Below are 15,578 nucleotides of genomic sequence, written 5' to 3'. Positions count from 1 at the left end.
TTCTTGAGGATAGATGTTGGTTCAGAAAACAGATGAACTCTGTGCACGTCATTGATGGCTATTGCAAATATGTATGCTATATGCAAAGACGCATAGGAAATGAGACACGAAGAGAGAATGTAATAATGCCGGATACTAGATACGGTGAAGGAGGATGTTAGGAGGGAAGACCAGTGGAATTGAGTGTTCAACCGGGAACAGAACCATCATTATGGAAGAGACAGTCAATCGAAACCCGAATCCGCTCAGTAACTCCTTCCAAACAACGTATAACTCTTCGCCAACTCCTCACAAGCAAAGCACTTCGTCACGCCATGCTTCACTCCATCCTCAGGCTGCTTGAATGGAATACACAGCGTCTTGGCGCCCATAGAGGGAGCCTTCTCATCCTCATCCTCCCCACTCTGCTCGGCCGCCGTGCGTGCACTACGCTCCTTGACGCTCTCCTCACATGCCTCGCGCTCGCACCAGGGGACGAGGATGATGCAGCGGTTGTTGAGGGTTTCGACGAATTTGTCCCAGGTTTCGAGCCGGATGAGGTGTGCGTCGCGTTCGGCGCGCGCTTTGGTGAACATGGCGGCTTGGATGGTTTCGAGGAGGGTGGAAAGGGTTGATGTGAGGGTTGCCAGAGGGATGTCTTGGCTGGAGCTGTCATGGCGGATGACGGCGCGGGTGGAGTTTTTGGCGAGGTCTTTGGGGCCGATTTCGAGGCGGACAGGGACACCCTGGCAGATAGACAGGAATAGGAGGGACAGTGAGTTCCGGTGTCCGAGTTCAAGGGCAACTAATTGCGCATCACTCCAAAGCATCGAGGCTTTGATCTTACCTTCAATTCCCAATGGTTGTACTTCCATCCAGGAGTGTAGTTTTCCCTCGTGTCGCTATTGGCACGGATACCCGCCTTCCGCAGGTCCTTCACAAGCTCGTCAGCCTTGGCCGCCAGAGCCTTGCGGTCTTCCTGGGACGTCTTTGCCGTGATCCCAACGGGAATAATGACGACCTGCACCGCAGCAACACGGGGAGGGAGGACGAGCCCCTTATCATCACCATGGATCATGACCATAACACCGATGGTACGGGTGGACAATCCCCACGAGTTCTGCCACACATGCACGCGCTCCTTGGCCTCGTTCTCGATCAAGATGTCAAACATCTTGGAGAAGTTCTGGCCCAGACAGTGGGATGTTCCGCCCTGGATGGCGCGGCCGGTGGTGGGGACAAACCCTTCGACGGTGGTGGTGTACAGACCACCGGCGAATTTCTCCCTCTCGGATTTCTTGCCGGGGACGACGGGGACGGCGAGGAAGTCCTCGTAGACCTGGCGGTAGAGGTCGAGGATCTGCAAGACTTCCGTATCGGCCTCTTCCTTGGTGGCAAAGGCGGTGTGGCCTTCTTGCCAGAGGAACTCGCGGGTGCGGATGAAGGGCTGGGGGTGCTTAAACTCCCATCGGACGACGTTACACCACTGGTTGAGACGGAGGGGGAGGTCGCGGTGACTGCGGATCCAGGATGCAAAGTAGGGGTACATAACGGTCTCGGAAGTGGGACGGATGGCAACAGGCTCGGCGAGGTCGGATTGTCCACTGTATGAAGAGTTCGGCCAAGTGAGATATCAACTTCAGTGTGCAAACGGCAATGTTCATATCAACGTACGCTTTTGTCACCCATGCGACTTCGGGAGAGAATCCCTCAATGTGGTCCTTCTCGCGTTCCAATACTTTTGAAGACACAAACATGGGAAAGTAGCAATCATCGACTCCAAGGTCCTCGATGGCGTCGCCGAAGAATCCTGTGCGTCAGAGTCAGTATCACCGATCCCCACAAGATCAGAAACCCGGAACTCACGTTGAATGGCCTTCCAGATCTTAAAAGCCCATGGACGAATAATGTAGCATCCACTGATATCGTAGTAGTCCAACATCTCCGTCCGCGTCAGCACCTGCTGGTACCAAGTGGGAAAGTCCTCAGCCTTCTTCACCGTCAGACCAATCAGGACCTCCTTGCTGTCCGAAGTGTTCTCCTGCTTCGACACCTGCTTCGAGGCCTTGTCAGCCTTCACAGGCTTGGCAGCTCCCGCGGCGGGTTTGGCGGTCGCGAGGCTCGCAAAGTCAACGGATGTGTATGTGACGCCGGACCGGTCAAAAAACGCCCTCAGGTCGGTGACGGTGATCAACACACTCTGGTCGTCTGCGCCAGCGCGGAATCCGACGAATTTGTCGCCGGGAAGGTCCAACAGAGCCGAGTCGACAACGACCGTAATGAGAGACTTGTCCTCCAAGTTGGCAATGTGAAGTGGAGTGACTACGAGGGAAGGGTGTCAGTGCGTGTTGAGTAATGGTCGTGATGCGTGTATGATGGACGAGATATGCTTGTCATCCGACCACCAACAACGATACCCTCAACTCGCAACAGAATGTTGTGCGACGCGTGATAAAGTCGACCGTTCGGCGTCGCTCACACTCAATGCTCGCATAACTCGCTAGAGTTGTCGCCTGCGGAGCGAGTTCCGCCGCCGCTCGCCAAGGCGTTCGCTCTGGTGGCCTTCGGTATCGCTCGGAACAATGGCTCGTCTATAGCTCACCAGCCTGCGCCTCGTGTCACTCGCCCATTCGCTCCAGGTCGCTCTGGCTCCCTTGCGGGGAATCGACCGCACGTTGACGCTCGCCCTCGCCGATCACTGTAACTCACCATCCTTGCGCGTCACTCCAAACACCTTCTCACTAACATCATCCCCAACAACCCGTCCCTCCTTGGCCCCCGCACTCTTCGCCACAGCCGAAGCAGCAACTTCAGTGGAACTGAGCGCAACTCCCAGGACATAACCGTCGCCCTTAAAGTTCCCACCCTTAGGTTTGACGACAAGTGTCTTTGTAGCAAGGCCGTTAAGGTTGGTGATTGTGGCGATCCAGGCGGGCAGGTCGGTTGCGACGGCGTGGTGGGTTGCGGTGGCGACCACGCCGGATTTCTTCAAGATGTGGTCGAAAGAAGACATTTTGTTTCTGTTGGTGGTGGTGTTGTTAAAGTGATCTATACCGGCTCACGAGCGGAAAGCAGTGGTTCTAGATACTCTACCTTTCTTTGTGCGGCGGCTACCTCTATATATATTGTATACTGGGAGTCTCTCTTTGCGGCGACCTTATGCGCCTGCTCTCTTGAGCGTACAGTATTTGCGAGTGTAGGGATTGTTGCCTACCTGCCTGAGGTGGTTGAGTTGAGAGAAAAAGCGGTCGAATGCGGTGGGTGACTCACCGCGTCCTTCTTGCGACAAACTTGAGCAAGAGCTGGAGCAAGAGGATCAACGAGAAAAGCTCTCCCCACGGACTGCACTTCAGAGTGGGTGGGTCCCGCAACACAGAGAGATCCACCAGCACAGCAGATCCACCAGCACAGCAGATCCACCAGCACAGCAGATCCACCAGCACAGCAACCATGACGGCCACCGACCCAACACCCTCCTCAACAGTCCTGGCAAACGTCCAAGAGTACTACGGCAAAATCCTCTCCTCCACAAAAGACCTCAAAACCTCCGCCTGCTGCACCTCCGCCGCCCCGCACCCCCTCATCCGCGCCGCCCTTAAAAAGGTGCCCGCCGAAGTCACCGACCGCTACTACGGCTGCGGGAACCCCATCCCGCTCGGGATCGAGGGGTTGACTGTATTAGATCTGGGATGCGGGACAGGCAGGGATGTGTATATCGCCGCCGGGTTGGTGGGAGAGAAGGGGGAGGTGATTGGCGTGGATATGACCGATGAGCAGCTAAAAGTCGCCAGGGACGCACTGCCCGCCTTTGCAAAGCAGTTCACCTACACCCCTCGAGTGAAATTTGCGAAAGCCTACATCGAAAATCTAGATGCCATTGTCCCGGCCAACAGCATCGACCTCTGCATTTCCAACTGCGTCATCAACCTCTCTCCCGACAAGGAAGCGGTGCTGCGGGGCGTGTACAACGCGCTCAAGGAGGGCGGTGAGATGTACTTCTCGGATGTGTACTGCGATCGTCGCATGCCCGAGGCGCTGGTGGGGGATAAGATCCTCTATGGGGAATGTCTGTCCGGCGCGTTGTACATCAACGATTTCGTGCGTTTGTGCCATAAAGTCGGGTTCACGGACCCGCGGGCGTTGTCATCCGCGCCTATCGAGTTGCGGGACCCGGCGATCGCGGAGCTATGCGGGAACATCAAGTTTTACTCAATCACGTACCGGTTGTTCAAGCTGCCGTCGTTGGAGACGCTGTGTGAGGATTATGGGCAGGTTGCCACGTATTTGGGGACGATTCCGGGACATACGCATGCGTATGAGTTGGATGATCATCATACCTTCGTGACGGGGAAGCCGGTTTTGGTGTGTGGGAATAGTGCGGATATGGTTGGGAGGACTTGGTTGGGGAAACATTTCAAAGTGGATGGCGATCGTAGTGTGCATTTTGGGGCGTTTGACTGTGCGCCGGTCCCTGGCGGTAGCTCAAGCAGCCCCGCTGCCGGAGGCTGCTGCTAGATTTTATGCAGCGATGCATTGATACTAATAGCTTACTCTACTTCATTTGTTCAAAATTCCGTACACTTCTATCTGTTTTCTCGGGTATCTACATATACCATTCTATCTCCCACCTCAAACCACATGATCAGCAAACAACGCACACCTCATCAACTCCCCCACCACCACCACACTCATACTATTCCCCAAAACCCTCCACCGCTGAATCGTAGTGACCTCCTCCGGGAACTCAAACTTATACGCCAGACGCTCTGCTACCGCTGCCGCTGGACGGGGCGGGGCGGGTGCGCGGTCATCTATGGGAAACCCGTGCAGACGAGCAACTTCTGTTGGGGTGAAGCACCGGAGCCCGAGACGGTCGATGGCGGTTGAGGGCTCGTCTAGGCGTTTGGGTTCCTGCCGATGGGAAAGCATGTTGGCGGTTTCTGAGGACCACGATTCAAAGATATGGGGGCAACTTACATCGAATCCTTTGGTTTGGAGATATGATCCGGCCGCTAGTCCTAGATGTTGACGTCGGATCAGAAGCAAACGACAATCCTCGGAAACCAACTTGCCAACTTACCATGGTGCCCATAAGCCTTCGTGAAGCACGACGTTCGCACATCATCCGCAGTCACAACCGCTGACTCACTAAAAGCCTGCCTCCTCTTTACAAAAGCTTCGGGCAACCTATACCTTCTCACCAACTCCCCCTCCCCATCCTCCTCCAAAAACTCCCCCACAGTCTTCCTTTTCACCCCTGCGCCTCCAAACGGCCACTCCTTCACCAACCTCAACTCCGGAACACCCACATCCTCTCCCGCCTCCCTAACCCTCCTCGCCGTCAAATAATACCTCCCGCGATCATTCGGCAATCCCATCTGCGTCGGGGTCAAAAACCACTCGGTGAAGTCGTACCCGCGGTTTGAAAGTTGTTGGGTGAGGAGGGAGCGGGTCTGGGAGGACTCGAAGTTGAGAACGTTTTCGAGGAAGAGGTAGGTTGGAGGGGTTGTGAGCGTGCCGAGGAGGCGGATGAGGTGAAGGAGGCCGACGGCGCGGGGGTCGGTTGTGTCGAGTTGTTTACCGGCTGGGTGCGAGGGATTGATGTTAATGGAAGTTCTGCTGGCAGTCAGTGTTCCTTCAAGCGTTCGTTTACCTACTCCTGGTATACGGTTGACATGGCGGGCTCATGAACCAAGCTAACAACGAATCATCAGCCCGGACCGAACCAAACATCGATGCACACTATCCCTAGCCTTGTAACCCCAACCCCAACCCACCATTTGCCCCAAACCCCTCCAACCTCTTCTCCGTCATCGTCTCAATGAGCGTCTGTATCGGCTCTATCCCAAAATTATGTCGATAGCTGAGGGCCCAGAGAAATATATGAGCATTGCATTCCGTAGAACCAAAACCCCTCCGAGGACTTATTTCCATTACCACGCATTTGCGACGGGGTTAATGTCGAATGAAGCCACAACGTCGCCTTTGACGCCGGCCCATTGGAGGCCGTAGTGCATTGCGCCGATGCCGGAGAAGAACTCTAGGGCGCGGATTTCGGGTGGCGGGGTCATTTCTGACGTATGGTAAGGTACAGCTAGTTCGCGAGGTGTTCGCAATTACACCGTCCAGCCGAATCGAAAGGAAACGGGGAAGGGCTCTGGGAAGGGCAAGTCGCGCGCGAGTTGTCAGCCCTGTCAGCTCCAGCGTCTTCCAGTTGCGTGCCCATTGCCCATGGTCAATTTCCCCCCTTGATGCCCCCACGCACTCTCTCAGCCGACCCTCCCTCAACCTCCTTGCTGATATGTCCGCCTTCAGATTCTGCTCAGAATGGTGCGTTCACTCCCACCCGCCGTGCGATCACACATAACTATTAACACCACCTACCAGCAACAACCTCCTCTACCCCAAAGAAGACCGCGCAGAGCGGAAACTGACATTCAACTGCAGGCACTGCAATCACTCGGAGGAGGCGGAGTTCACGCAGGTTTACTCCCATGTTGTTTCTGCTACTGCTCGGTGAGTTGTGAATTATCACATGATTGTGTGGGAAGAAGTGTTAGCTACTTCGTGAACTCCACCTGCGACAAGGACGGAGGGAATCTATACTGAAATACTTACCTATTCGCAGTGAACAAACAGCAGAAGAGGTAGCCCTCGCCTCCGACCCAACCTTCCCCCGTGCCAACAATATAAAGTGTCCAAAGTACGACTGCACCTCAACGGAAGCGGTGTTTTACCATTCGAGGTCGAAACACCGTGATGCGACTATGAAGGTACGGGCCTCGCAACACCTTGCGTCGCACTTTCGGGAACGATGTGGGCGTATATCTGACTATGTGTGATAGCTGTTCTACTCCTGCGTCAAGTGTGGGCATAGGTTTACGATTGACCCGGCCGCGGAGAAGGAGAATGAGGCCGATGCGGAGACGTAAGGAGAGGAGAAGAAAAGGGGTGGTGGGGATGGAATATCTGTATTTATCAATGCGCGTTATGTGGGTTGCGGGGTGACCACAGAACTATTCGAGGGGGGTCCGTGGACGTCGAGAAGGCAATCGGCATGCCGGGGAAGCGAACCCTCCATACGCACATCGCCACCGTACAAAACAATCGGTCGGAACACAATCTGTACCATAACGTCAAGGACGCAGAGCCCGAGGGTGTCGGGGCCGGAGGGGCAGGCCTGTACGTAGAAAGAAGACGTAGTAGGATGGGGTTGTCTCCGTTCAAGCGGAATATCTGGGTGACGAGACGAGCACTTTTGGGTATTTAGCACACACGTATATATACTGTACACATTTGAGTTGTTAGAGAATGGGAAAGTTGGTGAGCTCGCACTTGGAGTCTATTGAGAACTGGTAGGTTTGATGTTGATGAGGAGACATGAACAGTCGACGCTTTAACACCGCTTTTCAATGAATTACGCTAAATATATTACTCTAAGTGTACTCTGATGCTAACTAAGGGGATCAAGCGAAAGGTGTGTGGAAAATGATGTACTGACACAGGAGCGTTACTCTACACCGCTATACAGCGTACGCCTGCTTTCCGTGCTCGCTGATGACAGCGATGTGGTCGAGGTCGCGGAAGTGTTCGTTGTAGTCGAGCTGTGGGGGGAAACTCGAAGTTATTCAAATGCGTCAATCGATCAGTCGGATGACCAGGGCTTATACGTACGCAGTATCTAGAAGAGAATGGAAAAGAAAGTGAGACTCAGTTCAGAAGAGAGATGCACCACCAAGAAAAAGCTTACCCAACGACGAACAGATCCGGGATAGCGAATCCGACATACTCGGGCCTGCAAAACCGACTCATCAGCCATCACTCCCGTCCACGCTCAACCCACATGCTCCCCCCCGAAACCTACACATATTGATTACTCCTCGGCGTCTTCTTCAACAACAAACTCACGACCCGAATGCTAGCGGGCTCATACTTCTTCAGCTTCTCAATCAACGCGACCATCGTCCGCCCCGTGTCGATGATATCCTCGCAGATGAGGAGGTCTTTACCCTTGAAGGACTTCATGTCCTCCTCGGAGAGGGAGATGTAGACGTTGCCGGTCGATTCAGTGTTTTCGTAGCTTTTTACTTTGATGAATTCGAAGCTGAGGGGGACTAAATGGTGGAAGAGGGCCGGGCGTTAGACAGTATATCAAAGGCCCGGCACCGCGATACCACCGAGAAGAAGAACGTACTAGACTCAGCCTTGCGATCTTTCTGCTTCTTCAGTGATTCCATCAGATGCGCAAAGAACCCATGTGCGCCCTTCAGCACACAGCAGGCCACGACGGGGTTGGTACAGTCGGCGGCTATATCAGCGGCGAGTTTCTCGATGCGGTCGCGGATGAGGCCATACGGGATCAACACACGCTCTAGGTCCCGGGCATAGTGCGTGGGAAGAACGAAGTTCTATGGAGGTGGGAAAGGTGTGTTAGAGCCTCTATAAGCGGGCGTTGGGAATGGGATAGACCCTGACGGTCAGGGTTTGCTCGAACTCCCAACAGCCATTGTTCTACTTTCGAAACTCAGGTGAATGGTACCTCCAAGTCATAGCCGTCGTTGTCCTTGATATCGATACACTGGGTCATTATGGCTGCTGTTCCTGGATATGTAGTGAGAGGTGGAGTATTTGAGCCGACGTGCTGAGGGTCCAATGTCCACCGCAGGCCAGCAGAAAAACGTACGCGGACAACTTCGAAGCCCGTCGATGACAGAAACGCTGACAGAAACTGGGGCATTTTTGAGAACATTCCCCTCTGGATCTGGAGCCTCTGGCAACCCATACTGAGCGCCGTCGCCAGCCGTCGCTCCTACAAATCGTAGCCCGGTTTGCAGTTCCTGCCCGGTCGCTGGTAAGTCGCTGCCTGGTCCAACTGGTCCGCCACAACCTCTCTCCCTGCACCCTCATCGCCGTGTTGCAAAGAACCGTCAACCGTCAACATCGGTTGAAGAAGCCGCAAGCGGATAAGACGGGTTCGTCGCATACACGAGACCTTCAAACAGGCTGCCGAAGTCTTTTCGGTCAACTGTACACCTACGTTGGAAGGGTTTAGCCCAGATACGTGGAACCATTGACGTCGATAGCCGACGAGAATGAAGCCGAGCAGACAGCTATAGTCATTCCAGAAGAACGAGTCCAGAATTGATCAATGCGACAATCGACCTCTATTTCGATAACTCCGCCACGAACGACGAGGAGGATTGCTTGAGGAAATTGCTTGATTTTCTCGCCATCAAAGCGACCAGAGCTTTTGATATGCGATCCGGCGATTTGGGAAGATACTCACGCCGTTACTGAGCTGTGTCTTATCTCAGATCGAGCAAAGCTTGGATTGCTAGGCTGGACTAACTACGGCGGGTCTAGTGGGATATCGGATCACAGTCGGCGAGGAACATCAGGGCATTGTGGGTGATGGCATTTTATGGGCATTTGTCTACGGCGTCGATACGGTCACCCTGGGACTTGCGAGACACTAAGTGATAAGCCTGAGGTAGTTGTGGGCCAACACACGGTGTCTCGCAACGACGTCAGGCCGCTGGTTTAGTGTCCCTTGAAGGCCCGCCCCACCTTAGCCGCCGGGAGATTCGCACGGTCTGCATCCATCGCATCGCAACGCTTCAGAATTGGGGCAGCTACCTAGACCTATCGCTGCCAGTTCGGTTGCCGGGCACTACGCACGAACCTCACCGTAATCGAATTTGTACTTGTCCATAGGATGCCGCACGTTGCATAGTGACGTCCCAGCGACCGAGTGGATGCGTGCGCTCTTCCCGGATGGCAGGGCAAGCGTATGACCTCCGAAATACTAGATCAATACATAAAAGCCGCTCGCAGTCTAGACTTTGAGATTGGGTATGGAAGTTGGGAGCCCTTGGAAGAAAATCTGAATACATACTGTAATACAATGACCGTCCGCAGTTTACATATGCCGCAGATGCCAGATTGCGGTCATGTTACGACATGTCACCGTCGCAAGAAAACGTCACTTTGAAATTTGTCCCCGTCCCCACGATCCCCTTCGTTCGACATTCCGCTGCAGCGTTCTCACAATGCACCACCCCGTATCAGATACACATCCAATCAACGGGCGGTCGAGACAAAGTCTCGGTACTTTCAAAGAGACATGACAGAGCGAAAGATCAATGCCGGCATCGCTGAGATGGAATCACATATTTCGTCGCACAAGAGCATGAACATCGAGGTGTTCTCAGCGTTCATTGTGGATTACGAACATGCAGGTATGATGTATCATGCATCGTCTTCAAATTTGGTAATGCATGGGCCGACATCCATATCCCAGATCCTGCCCTGGATGAGTTTTACCAGGATGAGATTCACGTGGCTCGCAGATTCAAGGCGTTCTCACTGCGGCAAAAGTCTGAGAGCAAGCTCATCAAGAACATGCGACGCCTGTATGGAAAGCATTTTTTGGTCATCTTGGGTGATTGGAGCGACGCTGGAAAAACCATGCGCTTTCAGGAGTCATCAAAGACCAAAGGGTGAGTGACTATCGTTGGTAGTACCTACTATGTACTATAATATGCTAACTCATCGTGGAAATCAGATTCCGCACACTCTTTGCAAGAAACAGCATTCCATGCTACTTGCTAGATGAGTATCGAACGTCTTCCGTGTGCCCAGACTGCCACGGGCGTGTGAGGAAAAACATCCGACAGCGGCTGTCATCTCGGCCGTGGCAAGCTAGAAGGGGGAGAATGGAATACGTCCATGGATTGGTGGGTTGCCCCAACCCTGAATGTATCAACCAAGACTGGACGCCATTTGAGATTCCTGGAAGACGACCACTACGACTACGGATGAGAGTGCACAATCGGGACGTCCTGAGCACCAAGAATTTCCTCTCGATTGTGCGTTCGGTGGTGTTTGGCAATGGCCGCAGACCAGGCGCATTCTCCCGTAACCGTAGGTAGTCTAGAATCCTCACCACATCCCATTTTCCGTGGTGGTTATCTGCCATCCACATCATTGTACCTCTGCCTGAGGCGTCGCCGATGATGGCAACTTGTACAATCCATCGCATAAGCTTTTCAAGAAGGGACGCGCCGAATTCCGTTGGCAATCTGGTTGGCAATCGTCAGGCATCCACATTCCGACCGTAGTCCAGACTCAGGTATAGAGCACAAGGAATAAGAGCTTTGAGAGGGTAGCCTCCAGGTGCCGCTTCCCTCTCGTTCATTCCCTCGCTTTCTTATCAACCTCATCTAAGAGTCATTTTCTCGGTTGTCGTTCGGAATCAGGTCCAGACTACGAGGGATAAGAGTTCTCTGACGGTACCTTCCAGGTACCGCTTTCCTGTCGTTCTCGTTCGCAAAGGCACCCTCTGTCTCTTTCCTGGGACCAAGGCTAGACGAGATGACCAAACGAAAAAGTCCAACGGACGCTCCCGGACTTCCTCTCCGACGGAGCAGGCGAGCTGGGACGGATTATGGGCCAGTCGCATCACCGTCGCTGCGCCCGAGGAACAGAGCAGTGGCGTACGAAGATCACCAGGCGGGGCCTGATACGGGCAAGGAGATCGAGCAACTGGTGCCGTTTGAAGTGCTCGAAGCTGAGAAGCAGGTCGGCACCCTTCCAGTTCAAAGTGCTCCCAATGAGTGCCCACCACTTGCCGCGACGGATGCCAGCAGCGCCGCCAACCCCGTCGTCCCTCGGTCGTTCTTCCAGAGGCCAGCTGAAGCAGTCGCCCGCGATCTCCTCGGAAAGCGTCTTGTCCGGCTCCTACCCTCCTCGAACGAAACCATGCGTCTCACGGGCATCATCGTCGAAACGGAGGCATACTGTGGAGAAGATGACAAGGCCTGCCATATTTATGCCGGCCGACGGACGAAGCGCACGGAGATCATATATGGGCCTAAAGGCCACGCGTATGTTTACTTTACGTATGGCATGCATCATATGCTCAACGTGGTCTGCGGGTCCGAAAGCTATCCAGAGGCGGTGCTTATTCGAGCCCTGCAGCCAGAGGTGGAGAGCGTCGCAACGATGCGGACGTTACGGAGCACGCGGAAACGAAAGGCAGAAGCCGTCGGTGGGGAAACGGCTGCAGTCAAGCATGTGAAGGAAATGCGAGAGGCTGATCTGTGCTCGGGACCAGCGAAACTGTGTCAGGCGATGGGGATCGACTTGGCACAAAATGGGGTGGACATGACGTGTACCGACGCTGGATTGTACTTTGAAGACGTCGGAGTTGTTGACGAGGCTTCGGAAGAGACAGCTATAGCGATACAGGCGGGCCCGCGAATCGGGATAGATTATGCTGCTGAATGGAAGGACAAGCCTCTGCGGTTCTTTTACGATCAGAATCCTCATGTCTCACTCTTTAAGGCGAATTGTAAGGGGAAACGGAAAGTTGAGCAGATTCAAGTGGCTCCTTAGACACTGTCATGTCTATCGCCCAGCATCGGAAACTCAAGTAGCTGCGGGATTAGCGTTGTTGTCTACTTGTCCAAACAGATCACACCATCCCGTTTTTGGCCATGTTCTTCAGGTGGACGTGCATTTTCATCCATCGGCTGGCTCTCATTCACGGGAAACGCCCCGGACCCTCGGACGCAGAGCGGAATCTCCACGGCCTCGACCGGCGTCCGTCGCTTTGCCTGGTTCATGTTTAACCAGTCGGTACTGAACGTCGTCGTCATAATCTACCGCACCGTTGTGTTGCTAAACACATGCAAATCATACCAAGACACTTTAATCTGGCGGTTGAAAGGCGTTGGAATGGACGACGAGATGGTGACAATGTTGGAGCAGCTATATTGTCCTGCTTTACTGAACTTGGCATCATGCTGTCGATTTTATTTAACGTCGGCACTGCTGTGTGTGCATGGAAGTACAGTACTACAAGAAGCTCGAGCGGGAGGGCGGTGTCGGCGTACATACCCGTTAACGATGGGATGAGCCTTTCGATAGAACTATGCAGAAAGGGTGTGGACTCCGAGTCTTAGCCTCCCCCTAGCCTGGTTCATTTTTCCCTTCGCTAGGATCCGTATCTATCAATCCACTGCTGCCGCTGTCTGTGTTTGTAGATAACCCATTCGAACCTTCTGTGATACCTCGTTTGCACCTTTGGCACGGTGCCCACACCTTTCAGCATCACCGCTGCTTTGTTCCGCTGCTTAGTTCCTCGCACACCAAATGGGATGAAAATTGTATTATCTACAGGAGCAGCGATGATATATATACACGGAGAAGCCTCTCTTCAAGAAAGAAAACCGCTTCGGTGTGGGGGAAACTCTACAAATGCGGCTATGTATCAGGTATGTACAGATGTTCTAAAACTTCATGTCCCTGTCGTCGGAGAACTTAAGCTTGGCCACGGAAGATACGGGCAGCGCGGTCGTTGGGTTGAGCGTCTCCAAACCCGCACCCGCCATCACGTTCCTGCGCGATGACGGGGCCAGCGCACTTACCGGACTTGAACCCGCAGCATTGGGAGGCACAGTCGGAGTCCGAGGCGCATTTGCCGGTGATGAATTGGGTGCCCTTCTTCGTCACGGCCCCACCTGTGGCAGGCGCCTGTTGTGGCGGTGGTGCTTGCTTTTGGGGTTTGGCGGGGGCCGGGGCCGCTGGGGCCGCCGGCGCAGGAGCGGGAGATTGGCCGCGGAAGATGCGGGCGGCTCTGTCTGTGAGCCGAAGAAATCGAGTTAGACAACGGACTTATGTACAATGTACGAAAATGGGTGGGAAAAGTTGAGGACGTACCATTGGGCTGAGCATCACCGAACCCACAACCACCGTCGCGTTCTTGGGCAATGACCGGACCCGCGCACTTGCCCGTCCTGAATCCACAGCATCCCGATGCGCAATCGGCGTCCGACGAGCAAGGACCGGTGATGAACTGCGTAGCCTTCTTGTTGCCGGCGCCATTGGGTCCAGAAGCGGCACCTCCCGCAGCAGGGGCGGGAGCTGGCGCGGCAGCAGGCTTGGCAGGGGCTTTCGTTGGCTGTTTACCCTGGCCGGCAGCTTGTTTACCGCCGGCATTGCCATTGCAGCTCGCGAGGGAAGCGGAGATACGAGCACTCTTGTCGGTATCGGACGTACACGCAACGGAGGTTCCCGCTTTGTTCACGAGAGGCAGAACTTGGCATTTGAGTCCGCCTGCACACGCAGTCGTGACAAACTTGCTTCCCACGCATTGGCCAAATTTGTCGCCGACACACGCGACGTCGCCCGTGTTGCAGGCAGAGGAGGCGCTGATGCTGGCTTTGGCCTGGTCAGCGGCTTGGGCGGCTTGACCGTTCTGGCATCGGATGGCGTTGATGTCTTGTGCGTAGGTGAAGGAGGCGAGGGCGAGGAGCGCGAACGGCAGGACGGATTTCAGGGCGAGCATGGTTGAAAGGTTGTGACTTGGGTGGGTTTTACACTTGAGGGAGATGCAGCGTTGCTCCAAATGTAGGAACTTCCGTTGTTTATGAGGGAGTGGCGAGAGACGAATGAGGTGGCGGTCTTCCCACTCTGTCTTGGGCTTTTATAAGATGCAGAGTTCTCACGGCTGCCTCTGCTCCTATACTTGTCCACTCTGAACTCCCATCAATACTTCCGTAACATGTGCGGACGACGCTGTGCCCATGAGGGCTGGTTGAAACGATCCCATCCCGTCCCACGTACTCCTATCGGAGTCCTACCGCAAGTACTGAGAACCAGTGACAGCAGAAGCCCCCATCGTCGTTCTCCCGTGGGTCGTGCAGTGTCGCGGATTTCCAATGGAAAAAAACGCCCCCGGCGAACGCTTCTTGGCGATGTGTGGTGCACAGCAGTTGCAGACAGGATGGTTTGTTTGCGATGAAACCGACACGCCGCACCAGGAGAACCGCGGCTGCTGTCGAAATGCGGTCACTATTTGAAACAATGGGGGACCTGCAGCGCGTCCATTGTCGTGCAAACCCGAAAACCGAAATTGTCTGGAACAAGTTTGAGCACCAGAACCGCGTTCTCGGCCTGTCCCAACGCCAAAAGCCCAACACCTTTGATATCAATACGATGACCAATCCGGTTGTCCACGACGTACTCACCATAGGCGGCGGGATAGCTGGCCATAGCGATAGCGGCCGCCCTCTCCGGCAACTACGCACTTCGACTCGGGTGTCTACCGCATTGCTCGCGCCACGCACATGCACAACTACCTTGGTCGGGATGAGTTGAAAGCGCGCCACTGGCTCGCACACCAGAAACCTATATCTATTACAGAGTAGCTCACTTTGGGTTCTTTGTTGTCCAATGCTACCCGATAACGTTTGTCCCTCACCCTCGGGTTACCCTCTTTCGTCTCCTCCTCTTCGGCCTCTTCGAAGCTCCAGACAGACGCTACTACTCTTTACTATTCGCTGCTGGCCCGCGCCAAGGCCGTAGACTCCGCGCTTCAGAAGAGATACGATAACAACCGCGCTAAGGCAAAAGAAGACCATCAAAAGTTGATGGACAGGTTGCAGCAGACGTGTAGAGGCGGACGTGGTCCAATATGGTCAAAAGAGTAGAGGCTATCGCAAAGTTTCTCCAGGAGTCAGAGATTCTCGGTCTTAGTCTGGAGGCGGCAGTCTCTTCAAAGGAGGAACTGGTGATCGTCTGGGACCTGGTCGACG

General features: G+C 54.3%; 8 protein-coding genes across 8 annotated transcripts; 4 read left to right on the top strand and 4 right to left on the bottom strand.

Annotated features, from left to right (window-relative positions):
- Window positions 1–116: 116 nt before the first annotated feature.
- On the bottom strand, window positions 117–2,297 carry EV422DRAFT_63826 (uncharacterized protein). The gene is made up of 4 exons (XM_053074266.1): window positions 1,846–2,297; window positions 1,654–1,789; window positions 827–1,583; window positions 117–725 (listed from the first exon to the last, which is right to left on the bottom strand). The coding sequence occupies exons 1-4, from the start codon at window positions 1,919–1,921 to the stop codon at window positions 246–248; spliced, it is 1,449 nt and encodes a 482-aa protein (XP_052925494.1). The 5' UTR covers window positions 1,922–2,297; the 3' UTR covers window positions 117–245.
- Window positions 2,298–3,248: 951 nt separating this feature from the next.
- On the top strand, window positions 3,249–4,894 carry EV422DRAFT_63787 (S-adenosyl-L-methionine-dependent methyltransferase). Its single transcript, XM_053074265.1, has one exon. The coding sequence runs from the start codon at window positions 3,430–3,432 to the stop codon at window positions 4,492–4,494; it is 1,065 nt and encodes a 354-aa protein (XP_052925493.1). The 5' UTR covers window positions 3,249–3,429; the 3' UTR covers window positions 4,495–4,894.
- On the bottom strand, window positions 4,609–6,050 carry EV422DRAFT_496480 (S-adenosyl-L-methionine-dependent methyltransferase; the record flags this gene model as incomplete). The annotated part of the gene is made up of 6 exons (XM_053067877.1): window positions 4,609–4,874; window positions 4,953–4,997; window positions 5,060–5,563; window positions 5,637–5,675; window positions 5,757–5,842; window positions 5,917–6,050. 6 exons carry the CDS (start codon window positions 6,048–6,050, stop codon window positions 4,609–4,611), a joined length of 1,074 nt encoding a protein of 357 aa, XP_052925492.1.
- A 323-nt stretch (window positions 6,051–6,373) lies between these two features.
- EV422DRAFT_496532 (uncharacterized protein) lies at window positions 6,374–6,911 on the top strand (the record flags this gene model as incomplete). Its single annotated transcript, XM_053067881.1, has 3 exons — window positions 6,374–6,495; window positions 6,608–6,752; window positions 6,825–6,911. Coding segments are annotated over 3 exons (354 nt in total), but the record flags the coding sequence as incomplete, so codon positions are not given.
- A 591-nt stretch (window positions 6,912–7,502) lies between these two features.
- EV422DRAFT_567692 (phosphoribosyltransferase-like protein) lies at window positions 7,503–8,566 on the bottom strand (the record flags this gene model as incomplete). The annotated part of the gene is made up of 6 exons (XM_053072568.1): window positions 7,503–7,583; window positions 7,654–7,660; window positions 7,730–7,774; window positions 7,844–8,093; window positions 8,174–8,387; window positions 8,519–8,566. The coding sequence occupies 6 exons, from the start codon at window positions 8,564–8,566 to the stop codon at window positions 7,503–7,505; spliced, it is 645 nt and encodes a 214-aa protein (XP_052925490.1).
- A 1,412-nt stretch (window positions 8,567–9,978) lies between these two features.
- EV422DRAFT_63706 (uncharacterized protein) lies at window positions 9,979–11,090 on the top strand. Its single transcript, XM_053074264.1, has 3 exons — window positions 9,979–10,217; window positions 10,280–10,478; window positions 10,544–11,090. Exons 1-3 carry the CDS (start codon window positions 10,103–10,105, stop codon window positions 10,908–10,910), a joined length of 681 nt encoding a protein of 226 aa, XP_052925489.1. The 5' UTR covers window positions 9,979–10,102; the 3' UTR covers window positions 10,911–11,090.
- Window positions 11,091–11,667: 577 nt separating this feature from the next.
- Window positions 11,668–12,324, top strand: EV422DRAFT_484141 (DNA-3-methyladenine glycosylase; the record flags this gene model as incomplete). The annotated part of the gene is made up of 1 exon (XM_053067348.1): window positions 11,668–12,324. A coding segment is annotated over one exon (657 nt), but the record flags the coding sequence as incomplete, so codon positions are not given.
- Window positions 12,325–13,139: 815 nt separating this feature from the next.
- Window positions 13,140–14,745, bottom strand: EV422DRAFT_620219 (uncharacterized protein). The gene is made up of 2 exons (XM_053074093.1): window positions 13,702–14,745; window positions 13,140–13,622 (listed from the first exon to the last, which is right to left on the bottom strand). The coding sequence occupies exons 1-2, from the start codon at window positions 14,327–14,329 to the stop codon at window positions 13,303–13,305; spliced, it is 948 nt and encodes a 315-aa protein (XP_052925487.1). The 5' UTR covers window positions 14,330–14,745; the 3' UTR covers window positions 13,140–13,302.
- Window positions 14,746–15,578: the final 833 nt, after the last annotated feature.

Source organism: Fimicolochytrium jonesii (genome assembly GCF_025526975.1).
Source record: "Fimicolochytrium jonesii strain JEL569 chromosome Unknown EV422scaffold_12, whole genome shotgun sequence".
NCBI lineage: Eukaryota > Fungi > Chytridiomycota > Chytridiomycetes > Spizellomycetales > Powellomycetaceae > Fimicolochytrium > Fimicolochytrium jonesii.
This window is presented reverse-complemented; position numbering and strand designations above follow the sequence as displayed.